The sequence below is a fragment of the Drosophila kikkawai genome, chromosome 2R (assembly GCF_030179895.1).
Source record: "Drosophila kikkawai strain 14028-0561.14 chromosome 2R, DkikHiC1v2, whole genome shotgun sequence".
In the NCBI taxonomy this organism is placed as follows: Eukaryota; Metazoa; Arthropoda; class Insecta; order Diptera; family Drosophilidae; genus Drosophila; species Drosophila kikkawai.
Genome location: NC_091729.1, coordinates 7,550,806 through 7,573,960, shown reverse-complemented (window position 1 = coordinate 7,573,960; position 23,155 = coordinate 7,550,806). Strand labels below are relative to the sequence as shown.

The 23,155-nt window shown below is 41.6% G+C and overlaps 1 protein-coding gene and 1 long non-coding RNA gene across 14 annotated transcripts; both read left to right on the top strand.

Annotated features, from left to right (window-relative positions):
• The first annotated feature begins 735 nt into the window (after window positions 1-735).
• On the top strand, window positions 736-3,227 carry LOC108081845 (prolyl endopeptidase). Its single transcript, XM_017177086.3, has one exon. It carries the CDS (start codon window positions 823-825, stop codon window positions 3,061-3,063), a length of 2,241 nt encoding a protein of 746 aa, XP_017032575.1. The 5' UTR covers window positions 736-822; the 3' UTR covers window positions 3,064-3,227.
• A 7,967-nt stretch (window positions 3,228-11,194) lies between these two features.
• On the top strand, window positions 11,195-21,765 carry LOC108081849 (uncharacterized). 13 transcript variants are annotated; one of them, XR_011444524.1, is made up of 6 exons: window positions 11,195-11,444; window positions 11,502-11,819; window positions 11,873-12,634; window positions 12,688-12,807; window positions 20,276-20,902; window positions 20,961-21,765. It is a non-coding gene; the product is annotated as an uncharacterized lncRNA (long non-coding RNA). The 13 variants fall into 13 exon arrangements; XR_011444521.1 differs by having other exon boundaries at window positions 11,873-12,807; window positions 20,276-20,898; XR_011444520.1 differs by having other exon boundaries at window positions 11,873-12,807; window positions 20,966-21,765.
• Window positions 21,766-23,155: the final 1,390 nt, after the last annotated feature.

The window sequence follows — 23,155 nt, the reverse complement described above, 5'->3', positions numbered from 1 at the left end:
CACGGGCTTTCATATACGCTTTAGCTTTAACTTAACTTTTATCCTTTTTTTATTTGCTTTTAGAATTGCTTGCATTTTCAACTAACCAAAAGAGCTAGCATTTATACTCAAAGTAGCGCTGGTTAGCATTTTCTCTAAAGAATCTTCACAATTTAAAACACAGAGATTTCTCCAAGTGCAGCCCTTGTTTCTGCTGCTCTTCGCTGCTGTTGCGCTCATGTTGGCTGTCAGCTCGCTTGACTTGTTGCTTCTTTTCCACCGCACCGCTCCGGCTACACCTATTCTCCGGTGTGTGTAGCCGACTTGTTGACATGCTCAGCGTGTTCAGGCTTACAGCCGGTTCACCAGCAGTCAGTTGAGCATTCTATAGACGTCAATATGTAGGTTCCGGACCTTATCTTCTAGGTCAGAAACGATTCGACTATAATATATGGTAAGCCTCATCCCTCATCCCGAAAAGTTTACCTCGAACATGGGGAAAACTAACTATTTTTAAATAGGAATAACTCAATTCGAACCACAATTAAATGTCCTAAGCCCTAGTTTGACTTCCGTTTTTTTTTTACCGTTTTTTTATAAAAATGAAACTAACTAAAATAATATGCAAAGTTACCACCTATGTTCCGTTCCTATGGTACAAATCAGATCATATTTGAGAATAAAAAAGCGTTACATCTGGTTCTAAAAGATAAGAGCTTTTTTATATTTTCCTAAATCTAGATACATTACGTTGATTCCAGGGATGTCAATTGAATAGAAAAATTCCAAATTTCCAGATATCTTTGTTCTAAATTTAAAAATGAATTTTTTTTTTCTCGAATCATGAAAAACAAGTTTCTGTCTTTTTCTGAAAATCGGGTCGCGGTGTCCAGGCCACAAGCTTCGATTAATCGGCCCACGAATGAAGCACCTCCGGCTGCTGAGGAAAGACACCTAAGGATTGTGTATCCCGAGGCTCGAAAGGATAGTAATGCGGAGGAAATGATTCATGAATATCGAATTAGGGATGTTTACCGTTGGCTTGAAAACCCGGACTCGGCAGAAACGAAGAGATTTGTCAATGCCCAAAACAGCATCAGCCAACCGTTTCTGGAAAGATGTGATGAGAGGGGAATGATCAATACAAAACTGACAAAGCTCTGGAATTTCCCGAAATTCGGATGTCCCATGCGTCACGGTGATTTCATCTATTTCTTCAAAAATACTGGCCTGCAGAACCAAGGTGTTCTGATGCAGCAGGAAACCTTGGACGGCCCGGAGATTGCCTTTCTCGATCCCAACAGCCTAGCCGCTGATGGGACCGTAGCTTTGAGTCAGCAAAAATTCTCCGAAAACGGGGCTTTTATGGCTTACGGACTGAGCGAAAGCGGTTCGGATTGGAATAAAATACGCATTCGGAGGGCTAAGGAACGCACAGACTTTCCGGAGGTCCTGGAGAAGGTCAAGTTCTCGAAGGTCTCCTGGACGAAGGACAACAAGGGCTTCTTCTATGGGCGATATGCCGACCAAGACGGCAAAACTGATGGATCGGAGACCAAGCAAAATGAAAACCAAAAGCTATACTATCATCGGGTGGGGGAAAGTCAGGATCAAGATACATTGGTGGCAGAGTTTCCGGAACATCCATCTTGGCGCATTCAGCCTGATGTATCCGACTGCGGAAAATACCTAATTTTATCCATTAGCCATACCGTCCGGGATAACATGGTGTACTATGCCGACTTAACAGAGGGAGAGGAGATCAATTCAAAACTTACGGTCAATCCGGTTGTTGATAAGTTTGAAGGAGACTACGACTACATAACTAACGACGGATCGGATATGTATTTCCATACAAACAAGGATGCGCCCAACTATCGGGTGGTGGTCATCGATTTTGCGAACCCTGCCGAGGAAAACTGGAAAACTCTGATACCCGAACATGAGAAGGATGTTCTGGATTGGGCGAAATGCGTAAATGAGGACAAGCTCGTGGTTTGCTATAATCGGGATGTGAAGAACATTCTGCAAGTTTATGAGTTGAGAACAGGAACACTCATCCGACAATTCGGCTTGGATATTGGAACTGTTAATGCAATTTCAGGCAAAAGAAAGTACTCGGAAATTTTTTACAGTTTCTCATCATTCCTTACGCCAGGCATAACCTATCACTACGACTTCGCCAAGCCCCTTGAGAAGCCCAAGGTCCTGAGAGAGATCACACTTAACCTGGAGGGCTTTAACCGCGACGATTACATCGTGGACCAAGTTTTTTATAAGAGCATTGATGATACCAATATTCCCATGTTTATCATACGAAAGAAGAGGGACACAGTAGAGCCCCGACCTTGCCTAATGAGCGGATATGGTGGATTTAATTACAGTTTAATGCCGTCCTTTGGCATCACTGGTCTGATGTTCATGGACACATTCGACGGTATCCTGGCCTTTCCCAACCTCAGAGGAGGTGGCGAGTACGGCATCAACTGGCACAATGGAGGAAGGCTGTTGAACAAACAAAACGTGTTCGACGATTTTCAGGCTGCTGCTATGTACTTGGCCGAGAACCATTACACTACGAAGGATCGGTTGGCCATACAGGGTGCCTCGAATGGTGGTCTCTTGGTGGGTGCCTGCATCAATCAGCGCCCGGATCTCTTCGGAGCAGCAGTTGCCCAGGTTGGAGTCATGGACATGCTCAGATTCCACAAGTTTACCATAGGCCATGCTTGGTGCTCGGACTACGGCAACCCCGATGACAGGGAGCACTTTGCTTACCTGTTCAAATACTCCCCGTTGCACAACGTACACTTTCCATTGAACCCGAATGAGGAGTACCCCTCGACCTTGATCATGACGGCCGACCACGACGATCGCGTCAGTCCCCTGCACTCCCTTAAATTTGCCGCAGCTCTCCAGGAAGCCGTACGGCATTCGGAGTATCAACTGAATCCTATTCTGCTGAGGGTCTACACGAATGCTGGCCATGGAGCTGGAAAGCCGACTAGGATGCGCATTAACGAAGTCACTGATATAATGACTTTCCTCAGAAAGACCCTTAATGTTGATATCGTCAATCTTTAAGGAGCCAATATTTCAGACTTCCGGGATTGGATACATATAAATATAAAACTTATTAAGGCCAACCTTGAATTTATTACTCAAGTGAAACATATGTACATCTACTGAATATTCTCCGCTATCTTTAGGAAACTTTACTCGCTGTCGTTAATCAAATGTTTAATCAATTTAAATTTCAGTTTAATTAGAAAAAAAAGGTGCCCAAACATCGCAGCTGTCACGGCGGAGATGCTTCCATTCAGAGCAGTGCCGCAGTTCCCTGGCTCTGTAATCGCATGATAGTCGGGCGATTAACGCTCAATACGGTCGCTGAGCATGCGATATATATGTGAGGGGTTTACGGCTAGGGAGAATCCGCGGACCCGTGCATAGGGGGGCGGAAACAGAAGCTGCCAGAGGCGCTCCGAAGGCAGCTTCTGCCCACAGACGCTGGGCGGAGAGCGTTTATGCTGTTGGTAGTGCCTGCTGCCAACTTCGGGCACCCAGCATGGGTCTGCGGGTCCCTCTGGCAACCTTTGGTATCGGGGAAACGCGATCGAAAATGGATTTGTATCAATATCGACTCACTAACATGATTCCAATAAATTAATATGCATACATGGCAGGCACACAGACAGCGACTGTTGTCTGGCTCGACTCGAGGCTCGAGCTCAGAGACCGGAGTCTGCAGATCTCGATCGACATCGCAACACGATGATGCATGTGCAGTGTCTCTGAGTTGTGATCGTGTTAATGTAAATAATTGCCAGGCAGTCGAACGAGGCCCAGTCGTACAGTACAGTACGGTGTGGTAGATGTAATTAAAATCTCTCCGCTTCTCACTTTCTGTCTGCATTTTGTCCAGCTTGTTTGGCGTTGGCCAAGGGAGATCCCTCTTGGCTGATATCAAAGTACGCGACATACACGCAAGGCTGTTTTTCTCCTCTCTGCCTCGTTTTCTCTTCTTATTTTGGGAGCTTGATGCTGACAGTTCACGAGTCTGGCTGGCATCTGGTGCGATTTGCGGGGATTGAATTCCGAAGTTGTCAATTGAGGCAGCGAGGTGTCTAATTGGCTTTGTTATTTGTACAAGTGCGAGCCAATTTAGGGGTTGGTTCTTCCATAGATCGCAATTAATTTCGTTAGTTTTTGATATCATAGCTTTGGTAATATTAATTCCGATGATCAATATCATCTTCATAGAAAGACAGACATTTTATTTAGTTGTAACTATACAATCCAAACGTAGTCTTATCATTTTCTTTAAGAATTAAGTTCCCCTTACACTCTGTACCCTGGGAAAACTTGCAATAATCTTTCATCGATTGGAGGTTGATGCAAATTCCTCCACCTTTGGATGCATAATGGTGCACGTGACCCAAACTGAGAATCCAAAACGAACAAGGTCTGAAGTTTGGGTTCTGTTTCGGTTGCTTCCTTCACTTATTCGTATGTCAAGATGGCCAAAAGACTTCGAGGCGAGGCCCTTGTGTTGAAACATTCTACTGTCTCTGGCTTATTTATGGACGCAGATGCTAAAGATATTGGTCCAGACGAGGACGAAGCCGTCCAAGACGAGTGGCCGAATAACTAACTCACTTCTCACTTTGCGGGGATTCCTTTAGTTTTTAACAGATATTGGCAAGCGATGGCGATGTTAGTTCACAGGAGTAGCAACAAACTGAACAACAATTTCTATAGTTAATAAATAATTTAATAAGGCCAATGCTAAGTTTAGTTTTGGGGTTTTTAATAATTTGTCGTTTAAAGTGTTTTTGTTTTTAAATTTAATGACTTTGGTAAAGACCAATATATGCTATGCAATATATGTGGCATCCTTAAAAAGGGAACCATACTATTCATAGCAAAACCAAAAACTTATTAACAAGTAAGCAGTGGTGATAAGACAGGAATCTGGATAACATTTCACTTTGTTGCAGAAGAGTCACGAACGCAGTAAGTTTTTCAGCTCAGTCGCCGATCTCGACACCGATTCTGATTCCAGATCCCAGCTCTGATCAGTTAAGTTGTCAATCAGATTTACCGATCCGTGGACGCGGCCCCTTCTATCTTGTCAGCCAAAGTCGCAATGTCATTATTTGTGGGAACCAATCCAGAAGAGAGTTTTTATATCACGCGGCCTGCGCAAAATCGAGAATCATTGCTTGAAACTCATGGCGGAGTAAACGCGAGTCGCAGCAATCAATCAATCACAGGCACAAATCAAACATGTCAGATTCGAGCTCGACTCGAATCGAGTCTTGAGTGGCTGTGGAAACGAGTCCAACTCGCACAATGGCGTACATATTTGACAGATCGATAGTGTATACATTGTCGATCCCAGCTCTGCACACCTCTTGAGAGGGTTTCGCTCGACTTGTTTCGGTTTCGTTTCTTAAGTTATTTATATTCGTTGGATGGATCTTCGATCATAGTGAGCCTCGAGTGCAGCCACAGTTGAGTGTACAAATAAAGGTTAATGAGCTTTTTCCCAATCTGATGTTGGGTTTCTTTGTCAAAGAGAAATTACCTCTTCTGTTTATATACAAGTAGGGAGTGTTATTATGCGATATCAATGCTGAAAAGAAGCCACAGAGAATAAAATTTTATATCGTAAAAGGAATACATTCCTCTAGTATTTCTATTACTTCAAATTATATGCCTTAAATTTAGCCAATTTCACTATTAAATTTCCTATTATTTTTATGTTAGTTATGGTAGTCGTAGGAATTCGATCAAAAATAAATTATTAAAGATTTTACATTGAAAAACTCACTTATGTCTGGAACATTCCTATGGCTGGTGTATGATATAGAGTCCGATTTTGACTCGTCTGTTGATACTGATTAAGAATACATTGTACACCGTATAAGAAGAGTACTTACTTGATCGCCCTAAAATCAGCCGGCAGTTTTCTTCCGATTATCTCTATTCAACGCGCGTTTCCCTAATTGCAATGCAACATACAGACCCGTGGATGTGGCACACCTTTTCCCCTGATTTTTCCCTATTTGGCTTTCCCCTTTATTTACGCATCCCACCCCGCTGATCCTGCGGCGTCCCGATGTTTGTGTTCTGCAATTAAATTCGTATTCTCTTACAATTGAGGCGCTCAAGTGGAATTTCCACGAATATCATGGATATGGATACGCTGACAAGCAGATTGAGATGCAGACGCAGATGCCGATGCTGGGTGCTGGGTGCTGGGTGCTGAGCCGAAGCTGACTCGGAGGCAGCTGCATTCTGGTCCGGGACTGCTCCGCTGGTCTGGCCCGTTTGTTGTTATAGGCCCTCGCTTCTAGGCCGGTGCGTGTGTTTATACGGCTCTTGGTGTTATTTTTCCCCCTCAGCCCCTGCCACAGGACGGGCATTATCAATGGGGGAGGCTGCGGGGCCTCAAGTACCGTGCATATCAAAATAATCAAATTTTTGATTGAGTGCAGTTAGTGCGTCTGTGTTTACCCATTGTAGACGACGGTGATCGAGAGATCGATTCGGCTCATATTCATTGCCCTGAGGAGCTCGGTTGCGTTTTCGTTTGGTTTTCAGTTTTGTGTCCAATCATGTTGTTGATATTGATAATGACATTGATGGCATCGAGTTGGTCTGACTGACTATGGAGATGCACTGGGAGAAAAGGGGATCACCTTGTAATCCAATTTATACAAATGAAGCCCTGGAATGAACATTTTCTCTCAAGAAGCGGATTTCTTTTCTTCATTATTTGACTGCAAAAGTGAACAAAATTCATCACTCCATTCTTCACATTTTTTTTTCTCTGTGTTAGCTTCACATCATCAACTTGATCACAATCTCAAGAGCGAATGCATTCAGTTGTTTGCGCGGATTTTTTATTTTGAATTTTTTCACGTTGCCTGATGGTTGTCAATCCAGTGAAATCCGGCACAGTTCGGTGGAATCGAATATTGAATTCCACCCCAGCCACACGATGATGCTGACATTATCGAGACACTTAAAAATTTGTCTGCACCAGGGCATCCATCCATAGCACAATTTTCATTTAACTTAAGCGATAAACGCGCAAGTGCCAATGCTCAAGACACTCACCGAGCTCGCCCAGCACTTCTGTGAAATTGAAATTGTTTTCTCATCATTAGACATGCGATACTCTGGCCGATGAGGGTCTTGGCACATTTATCAGGCTTGTTGGCGAACCCGACTCGAGGCTGATTGATTCGAAGCACTTGACATCGGGGATCGGAAGATTGGAAGGGAGAAAGCTTTACTTCGGCATGATCGAGTTTATCGAATTGAATAATGCATACATAGTACCTTCGATATTTAAGCCAAAAAATCATTCTAATTATCATGAAAGAGTAAATTAATAACCTATACTTATTTTCCAAAGACCAAAAAACTATTCTTATATAAAAATTATTTTTAAAATTTAAAATACATTTTCATTATTAAGACTAGAAAAGTAAGAGAAACTAGACAGATGGTCCACTCCGATAGATTCCATTGACGAAATAAGGGCTCATTTATGTGAAACAATTGAAGCAATTAATTGAACACCCCGAAAACAATTTGCCATATTGTCGGTGACATCGGACAATTGTCAGTCACTGGGAGTGCCCGTGAGTAATTCGTCAGAAATAATAAGGGACAGACAGCGGAGGCGACAGGAGAAATCAGAAATGGCAGAATCAGAAAAAGATGTCTTTTGTTTTTGGCACACGGCCCGAAGTGCTGCGATTTTAACTGCAACGTGACTTGGAACTCTTTGCGGTTTTTCCTTTGATTGGCAATTTTTCAAAATCGTCACCATCGTCGATGCTCGGACAGGCACGCCCCGGGTCAGTCTCTGGCTCACTCACATGGGTGCACTGCAAGAAACGGTTTGTACATGGTTTAAGGTTAAATAAATGAAACGGGAGCTCAATGAAATGTAATGTCTCGGTTGTTTTCAAACTAGAAACATGTATTGCTTTTTTTACGTTTATGAGTAATTAAAAAGGGTTTGCAAGGTTGTAGCATTATCCAAGTTTCTCTGAGTGCACTCGCACAATCTGGTCGGCGGCTGGCGGCCGGAGGAGGTTTTGGTTATTTATAATTCGAAGCGATTGATTGATGGAATCGCTGCAAAGTCGGTGACACTTGGCACTGAGGCAAAAATAAATAACCGAAGCGATGCTGGGCGAGGCATTGACAGCTGATTGCGAAAGTCCATTAAGGGACTCGACTCTGGCCGAGGAAGCTGGACGAGGTGCTGGCCACGTAAGCCGAAGCCCGAAAGGATGGGATGGAAATGGGAGTGGATTCCAGAGTGGGAGCTGCTGCATCTGCATTGAGGTTTTGTGGCCATGGCAGCGGCATCAAAAGTGCAGTCAATCAAGTGAACAAAATTGGATAATTTACCCCCCCAGAAAAAAGTAACGTTACGTTTGGTATTACGACCCTGGAACACTACTGCCCGCCCTGCCCCCATACATACTATGTGTTTGTCTTTCTGATGTCGAGTGGTTGTTCTACCCAAATCAGGCAACACTCGTGAGTATTTTGGGGAATCCTTGCCAAAATGATAGCCCACCAGTGTCTGTTGTGGACAGGTGGCTTAATAAAGAGAACCAAGAAGATGCTTTGGCGCTGGGTGAAATTGTTAAGTGAAATCTGATTCAATTTTAACTTTTTTGATGGCCCATTGCATTGAGGGAAATTTAACATTTTACCTTTATTTTTTCAGTCAAATACACTGCTCAGTCGCTACCATTAGTACCATGTATTCAGCAATAAAAATAAAAACCAAAAACCAAAGTAACCCTTAGTTTTGTAACCATATAGACTAAATAACAATTATATCTGAGGTAAAAAATTTAAGGTAAACGCCTTAAAGCTTTCCCCCGTATATCTGTTGTGTGTCAATATTGTGACACGGCATGATTTGTTCCCACATCCTGATATACCTAGGAATATGTGTCTTCCATATTCATCCACTTGGCGCGTCGCATGATGATCGGCAATAAATTGATGCGTGGCACGAACCAGAGTTGCCGGCACAAAGTGGACTGAGTCAGCTAAATGCAAACTCCCTGACTGATGTGCTCGGGCACCTTGGAAAATAAGCTGCAGTCCTTCACTGCTACAATTTGCACAATAAGATGAAAAGGCTCCCAAGCCCTTTAATTACAATATGTGATTTATGAGCGTGGGATGCGCAACATATTCCCGGCTAGCAAATCGACCCAACAAAAGGGGGAACCCCTAAAAGAAGCCCAAATAATTGCACCTAAAGACATTTACACGCGCTTCTGACATTTACGACCGTCCGACGCCGGAGTGCTCGGATTGTATGTGACATGTGGAGCTGGACAGCCGACGCTGGACAATGCCAGTTACTGGTCATGATGCTGCCGCCCCGGCCGCGCAGAAAACAAACAACAAGGGCCGCAAAAAGGCGAGCGAATAAAACCAACTCACCAACACTACATAAATTTCAAAACTAGCCAGCTCTGGTTGGGGCACCATCCCCTCATCTGCCACACACATTTCACGCAGTGACGACATGAATCCGCCAACATAAACACACTCACCCAGAGGCACAACAAGGACATTGTCCTGAAAAACGGACGCACTAAAGCACACACGAAGCATTAGAGAGGCCCCACAGCGGAAAAACTCAAACCGAATAGGATAACTAGCGTACGAATGGCCGGGTATCTGGCTCTCTACAAGATTCTTCGGTATCATAAGGACTATTTTCTACGTATTTTCATACGAATTGGTAAACATTCTATTATCATCGTTTGTTTACCTGTTAGTGGGATGCATTTAAGGACGTCATAAAATGTATTGTCCAACCATAAAACGTTAGGAATTATTTTGAAAGGGAACCCAGGCGAAACTGGTAGGCATACAACAAGTTTTTCGTAAAACAGGGACTTATGAGTCAAATGTACAGGCTGTAGAAAACCCACTCTTAATAGAATATCAATATTTTCTTAATAATTATGTAGGAATTCTGTAATTAATTCTGTAGGAATTATGTAAATATAATTCTGCTCTGATCTTTGATATATTTCATTTCTCCGCGTACTGATAATATTTTAAGGCTTACTGATCTTCATCTTCAAATCGATTTTCGAACCTGTTATAGTTCTCAACTATTATTTTACCTATCAGAAATTCTCTTTTTGACATGGTTAAAATCATTACTCCCATGGTCACAATTTTTAAAAAGTAAAATTCGCAACTGTTGTGCGATTTAGCGCTTTATGTTCCAGAGAGTGGACAACGTCATGAAGCGTATTCAGAGGCTGCGCCGGACGGGATCCAGAGAGGAGGTGGAGCGCGGAGTTGGGGAGGATAGATGGTGGCACAAGGGAAGCGGGGATGCAGGGGTCCCTGGACCTGTGGACACTGTGTGTCCTGGCGTGCAGCCGTGGCCAAATTGGTTGATAGCTCGAAAAACAGTTTTTGCACAGCTCCGTCAAATTGCATTTGGTGTGACAGACCGCAAAATGCATCATCACCAACATGAGCGATGAGTGTTGTTGTTCTAGTTGTTGCCGCTCCGTTGTTGTTGATGTTTATATTTGTCAGGCCCCGTTCCTCCTGCCCCTGCCTCTGGCCAGTGTCCACCCATCAGCATGGCCTCTCCACATTGTCCAGTAATTTACGAGCTTTTTTCGGCATGTCCACAGGAGTGGGAACGCAATGTGTTGCCTGCATTTCACTTTGCCCGGTTGATGACGACGAGGATGGAGCTTGGAGGGACAGAGAGTCTGGGAAAGTGTTGCTAAACCGTGGGCTAGGAGGCGGAGTGTGTGGAAATAGAGAGATCATTGCCGGGAAAGTGTTTTTGAGGTTAAGCTTTTCAGTACACTATTTTTGGGGGAGTCTAGGAAGGAGTCGGCGAACAGTGGTTCGAAATAAATTGTGTTAGAGATTTCAAAGTGATTTCATTAACATGGATATTTAGTAAAATCTCAAATAGTATAAATAATATATAATAAGGTAACACCATAGAAACTGTCGAGTGTAAATGTCGATAAGAAACTGTGCACTCGATATTGTTATCGACCGTGTATGATCGATGAGGTGCGATCACTACTTAGAGAGAAGACGTATAACAACCTTGTGAGAGAGAAACATCCTTGTTAAACTAACATAGAGAGCGCCAACGAGTATTAAATAAAGTTTAAAGGTTAAAAATCCATTGACTTATAACTCAAAAGTTGTAGCTTTGTTTTACAAATAAAATTTATTAAAGTGAAATAAGCTAAATTCAAGTGTCTTCCTTAGTCAAATATGGGCAGCTCAAAAGTGGTTATAATTCGAAGTACAGTTGCCAAACGACTTAAAAAAGGATGTCAAGGAGTTAACATATCCCTCATGGTGAAGGTGATAAAGCCTGTATATGCAACCAAGCGACTTACAACGTGACTGTAAGTTTGATCCTCAACATCAATTGTTAGACCTAAATTAACTTGAATAATATTCAGATTTTTACCGAACATTAAATTAAACTAATTTTCGAAGCTAAAAGTATGAAAAACGAATAAATATTTCCCTTTTAGCAGTAAAAGAATATCGTGTTTATTTAATTTGCAGTTTCCATTGCATTTGTTTATAAAAATGTAAAACCACACGGTCATAATACTGCATTATGTCTCTTCAAAAAATGTTTTTAGATATGATGAATTGTGAAGCATGATCGCATAGCAATATCAACTAAACTTATGGAGGGTTTTTCCTTAATAATGAACGATTAAACAAAGGATGAACCAAGAAGATGACGGGCAGACAGAGATTAAGCGAGAGTGAATAAATAAGTTTATAACTTATAACTAAATATATTGTGAATATCTTTCAGAATTTAATCATCGCTCTCGTGTAGCAATGCAAATCAAGTTTTAAAGACCTATTTGAAGGACATGAGTGATTCCGTTTTGATCCCACTGTTGGAGCCTTGTTGGAGCGAGAAACGACGAACAACTTCATTTATTTTCAGTTCACATTAATGTAGCGTGAATTAAGTGTCAAGGACATTTTTTGGTTGTGCTGCCAACGACGCAACATGTTTCAGTCTCTGGCTGTGAAGCAGGCACCTCCATCTTCGGCCTCTGTGTCCATGTCCTTGCACTCTGGCACTGCGGTGGGTGGTATGTTTGTCATGTGTCCTCGCAGCTGCGTGTGTGCCTGGGTGTGTTTCAGCCGTGGGTAACCGAAAATGCATTGCAACATTCAAGTAAGTGACGTAAATGCATCACGGACCCAGCACAACACACTCACGCACGTTGGCTGGTCCGGCGGACGGACGGAGTATATCATCGTCATCATCATCATCGGGATGCGAGCGGACATCCCCGCACAGAGCGCACATACGCTCAGGCAGGCATCAGAGGCAGTTATGGCTGTCAAGATGAATGCCATATCATTGCCGCACCGAAAATGGTGTCAAAACGTCACCAACGGCGGTTCAGCCCTTCAGCAGTAAAACTGCAAACAGAAAACAGGACCTCCACCGTTGTTATCCGGATGAGTTATGAGTTGTGCTCGGCCGGAGACAAAGGAGGAGCCCCTGGCCCCCAGCACCGGGCTTCACTGCATTACAGTCAGCCTGCCACATACATAGGTCTAGGCTTGTGGGAAATTCTTTGAAATCCGACTTATATGTATATATTACAGCGGGGATGTACCGAATTAGCACTGCAGAGACATGGAGACATCGCAAAGCAATAGAGAACGAGATCAACTTATAGTGAAACTTGGAGTTACATAGTTTTAATGATTTCGCTGTTTAGGGTGGTAAGTGTAAGTATTTGATTCATTCACTCATCGTAGGAGCCAATCCACAATTAAATATAAAATCGGATCAAGTTTAAAAATTTATCAAATCGGTCGGTAATCATTGGGTGCCAGGGTATTATGGCCAAGGTTTAAGGTACATTTTATAGTTTTATAAAATTTTGAATGAAAATGTTTCGGTTTGGAAGACCAATGGATGTTGCTCAACATGTACCAACATTTGTTACTAGCAATTGTCAAAATTTGGCTTCTTTCTTAACATTCTCCTCTGCTCTCCAAACTTTTTAATTTAAGGATTTCTTAAATTTAAGAATTAGACCAATGAAATGAGTCATTTCGTTGCACTTTCGTTGCTCTGGGTAACGGACATCTCACAGTCGGTCACGACTGTAGCTTTCCACTTGTGATTGAATGTTTTATTTTACTGCCTTTCTGTAAAATCTAATTGTATCGTATTTTAGTTATAAAATATTTCTAAATTTCAAAATTCTATTTGAAACCTTTTTAGATTATATAGAGCAATAATTTTAGTTAGCAATAATCTTAACTTTCTTTCCACAAACAAAAACTACCTAGGATAACCGATTATATGCGTGAGCTGTGCTGCAGCGTAGCTACTGCGAACTGGATCGCAAGTAAGCAATGCAAACACACCTCCATTATTCCCGGCTGTTCAGTTCATACGTGATTTACTAATCAGTTGCAAATTATAAAACCATACAATGGCTATGTTCACACTTGGCAGCATGTGTCGGGCGGCATTAGAAACCGAAAGTCGAAAGATTCGAAAATAAAGGGTAATTCGAACCCGTTGAATTGGGAATTTTCGGTAGCACACAAATTCCATGTCGCTAATCGGAAATTAATTAATGTCACAATTTTGAAGAGGACCAAGGAATCCACGCTTCAAATTTGACCTTCTCCGTTTTCGGTTTCTCCTAATTGGTATTAGTTTCCTCAGCCTTACTCTCTTTATTGTGTTGTGTGTGTTGGTTAGCCAGGTTAACTCTTTGATTGGGTGTCGTCTGCGTTCACTTTGGCGTGAAACGTCCGAGGGAATTACTTGAGCCGTTGTTACAATTGATGAGCCAGCAGAAAATTGTGGCATGTGGTTATGGCTTTTGGGCTGTTGTATCGAGTTTCAGCTAAAGGATTTTGCCGGCAGAAATGCTAAAGATCTTAGGGTCTCACAAAATATTTAAAGTTTCGTATTCGAAAACAAATAAAATACGTTCAGAAAAAGATCACAGCTTACTTGGACCTTTAATTTGGTTAATCACCGCGGTCTGAAGCAATTCAAAAACGTTTGAGTATAACCTTTGGCCGAATAATTAGTATCTATTTGTATTCCCTTTAATAAGTAAGTAATATTATAGGAAAAGTGAACACTCTTTAACAAACCCATCCAACATGGAATACAAAATGGAATTTAAGGCGTATCTTTAAAGGAAGCAGGACGACTACCATTACTTCAAAATCGATTATTGATTTCCGTTTTGGCCGTTGCCGGAGCAGCCTAGTTCGTCGGAAAAGTGTGGAGAAAAAAACTCGGTAAAAGCCACGAAAAACAAACACAACGAAATAGAGAGGGCAGGAAAAAGAAGAAAAAGGAAAGGAGAGTGCCGACCGGCGAGCGCCAATGAAGGGCGAAATTGGTTTGGTTTTTGCATGTGAATTTCATACGAAAATCAACAAGTTGCCATTGGGTTCGATGAATGGCAAAGTGGGTTGCCAGGCCTTGGGTGGGCTTGGCTGGGGAACTTGAACTCTGGGCCACGGCGAAAGAAAGAGCTCCGGCAGTCGGCAGACAGGAGGCAGACGCTCGCCTCGCCTCGCCTGGCCTCGCTGCCAAGGCCGACACGCACACACATATTTAAGCCAGAAGGAGGTGGGGTGTGTGGGGAGGAACGTGAAAAAATCGCTATTTGGGGCTTTTTGTGCCTCGCCAAGGAAATTCAACTCCAAACCAAACCGAACCGAAACCGAACTTCTGGAAAAACAATTTCTGCTTAACTTTTTTCCTGCTGCCCCTCTTTTGTTGTCAGTGGGAGGGTGGTGGCAGTGGGAGGGGGCGAGGGGCCGTGGTTCGTGGCCTATGCCACACGGCAGACTATTGCGATATAATTCCATGATTCTGCTGCGGCCTTGTCCTAGTCCCCCATATATGTATCTGGCCCCTGCAATGTGTGTCTGTGTGCTGGTAGGCATTTTTCGAAAAAATTCCCAAGCAACAAGCGGCTGGCGAACGCTTCACTTCCTCACCTTCGCGCTGAAGGCGACGCAAATTGTTTGCCTCTCAACGTGAATTACGACGCCCGATTCGTCATCAATCAATCAAGGGTCCTCGTTCTCCCAACCCATCACATCCCATTTCATTCCATCCTGTCCCGAACCCACCTACCCATACGCCCTATGGCCCCGATATCGGACGCACTTATCGTCGTCACCAGTCCCATCAACATCATCATCATCATTGTCGGGACAACAGCCATCCCAGTGACTCGATGTGTATTCCATCAAAGTGATTCCACTTTGTTATTGCGTTGCGGTTTATTCAATTGGTCTAAGGAATATAGTAGCTCTACGTTTCCAACTCGATTAAAGCCATTTTTTAGAATGGTCACCTACTCAGAGGATCATATTAACGGTTTAATAATTCGATTTTTGCTGTACTTGAATATATGAATTGCTTATAGACCAGCTTTACGGCAGTTTAGTTTGTCCAAATATTTGCTAAACACCAGTATAAAAACATACATAATACTGTGAGATCAATTTATAATTAATAAAATGTTAAAGAACTCTAAATTGTACTGTAGTATTTATTTTTAGATCTGCCGATTTTCTCATCATAGTCATCTTTCTTGAAAAATCGAATCGAAATCCAGTGTCAGATCAATTTATAATTAATAAAATGTTAAAGAACTCTAAATTGTACTGTAGTATTTATTTTTAGATCTGCCGATTTTCTCATCATAGTCATCTTTCTTGAAAAATCGAATCGAAATCCAGTGTCATAACCGCCGAACTAGCACTCTAAATTATTAACGTTTAGGAAAGAAATAGTTAAATCTTTAATAAGTACTGCAAGGATATAAAAAAGCCAAAAAGTAATTTCAGTTATATAATTACTAAAATGAATAAAAATCTTTAATCTAAAGTGCAAATTAGTGCAATTCAACTTAGCCTTAAGCGTTTGTTTCGATACTATTTTTGTTTCCCAATCCTTAACACCCTTCTTTAATACTCAATTACAACTCAGTAGACAGCTTACAGAGATCGCCTCGTGAATTATGACACTTCAATTTTATTAATTGCCAATAAATCAGGGGCCATAGGGTATCCAAAAATGAAGAAATTGCTGCCAGCCTGCACAAAACACTGAGACTGAGATGGGGACTGAGCCGAGAACAAAAGCCACCGACAATCATTCAGTTTGCAAATTGGCCAACATTGAAACAGACAGGCTAAAGCTGCAAGCGAATTGGAACAAGGCTCAATGCCCGCCCTGACAGATCTCACATCAAACGTCAAACGGAGGAGGCCTTGGCCAACGAGCGGACGGATGGACGAGAGCACGGATAGATGGATAGATGGATGGATGGATGGATGGATGGATGGACGGCTGGGCAAGTGGAAGGCCAACGGGGTCGGGGAAAAGTGTTGTGAGTTATGACGAGGACGTGCACAAGTTGATCCATCAAACTGTTCAAATCTGATGCCAGTGCACTCGATTTCATGCATTGAACGATGACTGCGACGAGGACGCCGACGTCACCGCTCATGACGGATGGCTATGACTGTGGCCGACACGGAATCGCAAGGACGGACGGAAGGACGCCGGATGGCGGACGGCGAGGCCTTGGCCATGTCCAACCTTAGACATGACGAATGTCTCACGCTGCGGATAATTTGATTTGTCGATGCAAACGCAAATCCACCAACAGGGCGCATAAATAATTTGTGTAGTGTACTCTCTATCATTATGGGAAATCGATTGTCGGGCAACTAACAGGGGCTTAGTCGGCGGCTTAGATCGCCGACCATGGGAATTTGTTTGGTTGGATTCTCAACAAACACTGAATGCTGTGCATAGAAGAATCAACGACTAGTCTCCGGGGATGCTTCACAAGAATGAGAAACAGCTCAGTCTATTTTTTCTTTGTAATAGAAACACTTTAATACGTCAAGCATATAATCTATATTTTTGTGCGATATTTAAATGATTATATAAGATTTATAAGCTTAATAAACTAAAATCAAGAAAAGAAAAAAATTTCTAAAAATAAAGCTTTCAATCAGATCTTTGAAAATCAATTCAAATAAAAAGGAAAAATACAGTCTGAATATGCCCGAAAGTGTGTATAAAATTAAAAGAAACATGGACATTGATAATTTGCTTTGTCTAACTATACACCGATTAAGAAATTAAAAAGAAGCCATTGAAATTTGCAATTGGATCCTTAAGAATATATATTAATACATTACCTATGATAACTTGGTTATTATAATATTTCAAAACATTATTTTTAAATCAAATAAAATAACTATATTTTAAATTTGAAAATTTCTTATTTAATAAAAATTTTAATTGTATATACTGAAAGAAAGCAATGTCAATGTTCATAAACTATCCATTTAAATATTGTATTCATAGTTTTCCAGTTACAGTTTTACATTCACACCTTTAGATTTTTCTCTATATGTGCCGATCGTTCCTATGGCAGCTTATGATATACATACATATATAGTCATCAGATTTGGAACAAATTAAAACCGAAGTTCCCAAATATTATAATACAAAATGTCCATGAACATACATGTATATTAAATAACAGAAAAGTTAATTTGTTGTATTAATTTTTTTATCCTTCCCGTGGCAGCGATATGATATAGTTGTCTGATCCGGCCCTTGAGAATAGTCACACTCTCTGCAAAATTTCATTCAGGTAGCTCCAAAACTGAAGGACTACGGAAACAGTCAGACATAGCTAGATTAACTCGGCTGTTGATGATGATCAAGAATATATGGCAACATATTGCGCAACACCCAAATAAAGACAAATGTTGCTAGAAGATGTTGAGAGGCACCCACTGGTGATGACAACATAAGTTGCAGAGATTCATCTTAATTTAACTTCATAAAAATTATTTTAAAATCTTAAATGAAACTACACAGAAAAAATGGTAGAACGAAAAAATCAAGAATATTTTTCTTGATTTTTTCGATGTGGTGGATTAAAATTTTTAAGTACGATTCGGGGTTAGACAGTCGAGTTAATCCCGTTTCGGGATTAAATGACAAATTAAGCCTAAAAATTCTTGAATCAATCGCGTTTCGGGATTAAACTGACAAAATGAGCGTAAGAATTCTTGAATTAATCTCATTTTGGGATTATAGAGGCATAATAAGCCCAAACATTCTTGAATTAAGCCTAAATATTCTTAAAAATTTGGTGAGAGCAGCAAATCTATTTTTAGCTCAGAGAGAGAGATAACATTTTTGCTCTTTCCTTGAAACTGTATGTATTCGCGTTCCCGACATTAACTTTTGATTTGACTCAGTGGCCCAGTTGGTAAGCGGACGGTCTGTGATTTCTGAGACATGGGTTCGAATCCCGACCGGGAGAACTAGGAAAAGTAAGTTTAAGTGGCTTTTAATATAAGATTTATACATTAATATAATTAATTTAATAACCATTTGTAGCTTTATAATTACAGATTTAAATAAAAACTTCTTTCACTTCTCACTAAGAACTTTAGAGGGATTAAATCAAGGATTTTTGGGATTAAAATAATTAAGAATTTCGGGGACTAAATCGAGAAAAAAAAAATTTTTTTTTTTAATTAAATTTAAATTTAAATTTTTAAATTAAAATTTAAATTTAAATTTTTAAATTAAAATTTAAGAATGTTTGAGATTAAATTAAGAAAAATTGGGATTGAAATTTTTAAGGTTAGCGGGATTGAATCAAGAATTTTCGAGATTGAAAAAATTAAGTATGTTCGTTCTTATATTAAGAAAATCCGACCTTAGCTCGAAATCATGCCCACTTGGGATTGATTTTGGCGACTTTATCCCGGATTTTTTTTTCTGTGTATATATAAGCTTATAGCAAATATGTTGAAAAATAATGAGGTTATGACAAGTTTATTATTATTTTCCTATTAAGCCTTCTATGACAGTTATATGATAAAGTCATCCTATGAAAACATAATAATATATAAAAGAATACTATATTTAAAATAGTTTATTACCATCCAAATAGAAGGAATGGGGATGTTTGCACTTGTTCTACCTAATGTAAAAAAGGACAAATCTATTAAGAATTATCTGAAACTTATAAATACCATACAACATAATACAAAATTAATCGAAAATAAGCTAATAATAATGGAATTATTATTAAAAATTCTAGCATAAATCTAAATCCTAAAATCTGGATGGTGTGCATAACCCCAATGATATTTAAATCATTAACTAATAGTCCGTGTAACCCGAACAAGCTTTTGCTTCCTGTTCCTATCTAAGTATTTAATCCAGCAACGGGGTTTAAGGGGAATCAAGACAGATGGAAGCGAAGGAAGCATTTCCTTAATTTTGACAAGACGTAAAGTCTATTAAGAAAGTCAATCAATGTCTCTCAGGCGAGTTGACTTCGACTTGCACTTCAAGTTGGACAGGGAATGGGACTGGTGGCCCGTATATGCGAAGACTCCGAATGCCGGATTGGGGATTCAGGATTCAGGATCCAGGACTTGGGTTTCGGGAGAGCGGGGATGAGAGCTCTGGCAAGCAAAGTTTTGAAGTGACAGGCCAGAGGCGGAGGGCCGCGGGAGAGGCTGAGGGAGAAGCACTGAGAGTGACGTGTGGGTGAAGGCGTCGGCCACTTGACTGACAGCTGGACGCGGATGTGGACGTGCGATTGCTGCAAGGAGTCCTGCCTCCTTGATTGAAAGACCGAATTCAATGTGTGCCCGCCAAATTATGAGAAAAAAATGAATTTACTTCGCAGGGAGTCAGAAGTTGGTTGAAAAAGTTGACAAAATGGATTTCCAGAGGAGGGAATGTGGGTGGCGGAGAGGTCATTGGAGCTGGCAAGAACCTGAGTGTGGCCACCTTCTCTTGATGACATCCGACAGGTAAAAGTTTTCCTCTTTTTCCAGGGCTTCGTCAATTTGTAAAAGTGTTTTTCATCAAACAGGAATTAATTAAGATGCGCCAGCGACGACCCCAAAGTTTCGCAACGAAAAAAGGAAGCTTCAATGGGATCAGCTCCCCGTCTTCCGCCCTCGCATCCAGTCCCAGTCCCAGTCCCAATCCAATTCCAATGCCAATAGTAATTGAAAATCATCACTCGAGATTTTGCTAATTATGTGGAATTATCATCTCAATTATTTATTTTCGACTTTCATGCATTTTTCCCATCGCCCTGATTCGGCTCCCTCTAATTACTTTTTTCCTCAGGTGCGATTATAATCAAGGCTTTTGAGGATTTGTGCCATCAAAGTCTCTTCGAACTTCTCAATTAAGCGAATGCATAAATCATTGAACCTGGCACGTCTGCGGATAATTCCCAACTGGCCCCGGCCACCCCTGCCCCGAAAACCAATGGGCATTAGAGTGCGAAAATGTATATATATATGCACACTGACACACAGGACACTCATAAATCTGGGGAAATGCTGCTAATTAAAAAAATACGCATATTCCATCATCATTCTGCTCTCCTGGACCTTGGCTCGGCCCTGATAAAACCCAACTGAGATTTATGCCCTTATAATCCATAAATATGCTTTTACCCATCGCAAATATATATATACGGCTCACAACTGTGCGATATCTTCACATATACATCTTCATAAATTCGCTCGCCAGCGTCGACGTGTCATTCCATGGCGCATTAATTAATAGCCACATCAACAACTTACCAACAAACATAAGATGCCTGTCCCCTGCCAAAGCCCTCTGCTCACCATCCTTGCCGCACAACGAATCCTCCGAATGACGAGTCCTTGGGGGTATCCTGTTGGCATTCACGCCTCGCAACCTGTCAATTGCTTTCACTATAAAGGGAATTTGGAGAGCTTGTATGTATGTATATACCCATTTAAGGTAAGACCGAACCTACTATTTATATTCTGTTTCTTAGAATAGGAGGTTTTTGAGTGTAAAGATTCGAAAAGAACTAATCTATTTCCTCCATTGAAGTGTTTGACAAATCAACGCAATGGAGCAGCACCCTCGAAATTTCCACAGGAAATAAATAACAAATACCCAAATGATAAATAATAATTCCGGCGAATACATCAGAGGACTGGACTACTAATTGGAATTGATTAGACTCGCAGAGCCCGCAGAACCCGTCCCTGTGCCAATGCACGTCTCGCAAATTTATCTGCATCTATGGCATATGTGCCTTAGCCCCAAAAACTTTTGCGAAGTAATAGTTGGGCGAGGGCGTTAATAACAAATGTGCTTAATATTTTTGATCGATGGAAAGTGCTTTGTTTTATTTCCGTCGTGGCGGGAATTGCGAGCCGGGCCATAGCTTCTCGTCGAAGTCTCGGGCTATTTATTAGCCTCCGACCCAGCCCCCGCCCGAGTTTCCTGAACAGCAATATTGTACCAAGAGGCGTTGCACTAATCACTTCATTAGCAAAGGGAACAGGAGCAGTGGCAGTGGCAGGAGCTGTGGCCCTACCCAGACATATTTATTTAACCTGCACAAATCACAAATTCATCCATCATCCTTTCTTCCAGGCAGGACCCTCGGTTCCTGTGCGTCTGACAGGCTTCTGCCTTCGGGCTTGGCTTTCAAAATGTGCTTCCTTCTTCATCATCATCATCATCCTCGTCGTCGTCGTCCTCGTCATCGTCATCGTCTTTGACTGACATTTGACTTCGAGCCTGACGAGTGCGGTGACGATGAAAGCGACAAGTTCATTGTCCTTGCCCTAAGTCGACTGGAAACTCCTTGTAATAAATCCGTCCTTCTGCTCAGCTCGCAGCGCCATATTTATTTTGTGCGGCGGTTAGCGAAGGACGCACTTTGTTCGCAATTTGTTTTGTTTGCGATTTCCAAACCGCATTCCCTTGGCCCCTTTCTAGCGTCTGGAGTCCCTCGACATGGGGTCTTCCCCGTCTGACTGAGTTCAGCTTCAGTTTGTGTGCGTTTCTGCCGTGCACTCCCTTATTTTTTCGGCTTCTGAAAATGTGTGCCACAGCGGAAGACGCCTTCAATTTGGGTTAAAACTTAAAGAGGAACTGGCTGTAAAATGGGAATTTCAAGAATAAAGAGTGCAGAAGTCGGCAAAATTAAATTATGCTTCGAAAGTAAATGTAACAGGGAGGTCAGATGCTTGCGTGACTTTAATTTACTGGAATAAGGACCAATTTAAGTTTAAAGGTTTTTTGTTGATAACTAAATATTAGTAGTACTTCTGAATTTAAGGAAACCTACCTGTTTCAACAGAGCAATATTTATTATTTAAGTTTAATGGCTCAACTTGTAGCCGTTTTGAATGCCTCTTAGGACTGATGAACTTTAACCTCTGGTCCCACATTAAAGTAGCAGCCGCAATAGCCTGATTCGCACGTGCTCTTCGGGCTGGCCTAAGTTGATATGCAAACCGACAATGAATCAATTGCTGGCTCTGAGCGTACACATCGCAGGCGGCTTGCAGGAGAGAGGAGTGGCGCATTCCAGGTCATAATTAGCTGTTCATGTGTCACGCAGCAGCAGCTGAGGCGACAGCAGCGGCAGGCAGGATGCCGGGCATCGGGAAGGGGTTCCTTTTTGGGAGCCCGACATTCGAGAATGTGAGATTCGGCGTCAACAGCCAATTTGAGGCATTAGCGAAAACCGTTGGGCAATTACTGTCAGGATGCGTCGTCGCCTTGGGCCTTGGACGGGGCTGCACCGAGGATTACTCAACCGAAATTGGCTAATCAAAACGCTCAGAGGGTTTGGGCATTGGGAAAGCAATTGTCTGTTGATTAGAAACCAAAACGCCAGCAGAACTTTCAAAAATATTCCTCTTTCCATCATGAGCATTTAGATTTATAATAACTGTGAAATGTCCTGTGTCCTATCCCAACCATTGAACGATTTTGGGTCAATCCTATTGCATAAGTATATTTATTGATTTTTATGATTGCAAGAAGACCACAGTCCTGCCCCTCGAAGCTTCCTTTCCTGTTCCTTTCTCGTGTCCTTAAACTTAGAGTTGGCTGAAAATCTATAATCCAGCTATATTTATTTTTCTTTATTCTTCAAGTATCGAACAATCTGTGGTATGCTTACGTCACAGAACTAATTAAGCTAAATGACAGCTTTTAATATCT

What these genes read in the sequence shown, in the direction of transcription:
- LOC108081845 (XM_017177086.3), top strand. Translation starts at nt 823, where the DNA reads ATGAAAAACAAGTTTCTGTCTTTTTCTGAAAATCGGGTCGCGGTGTCC.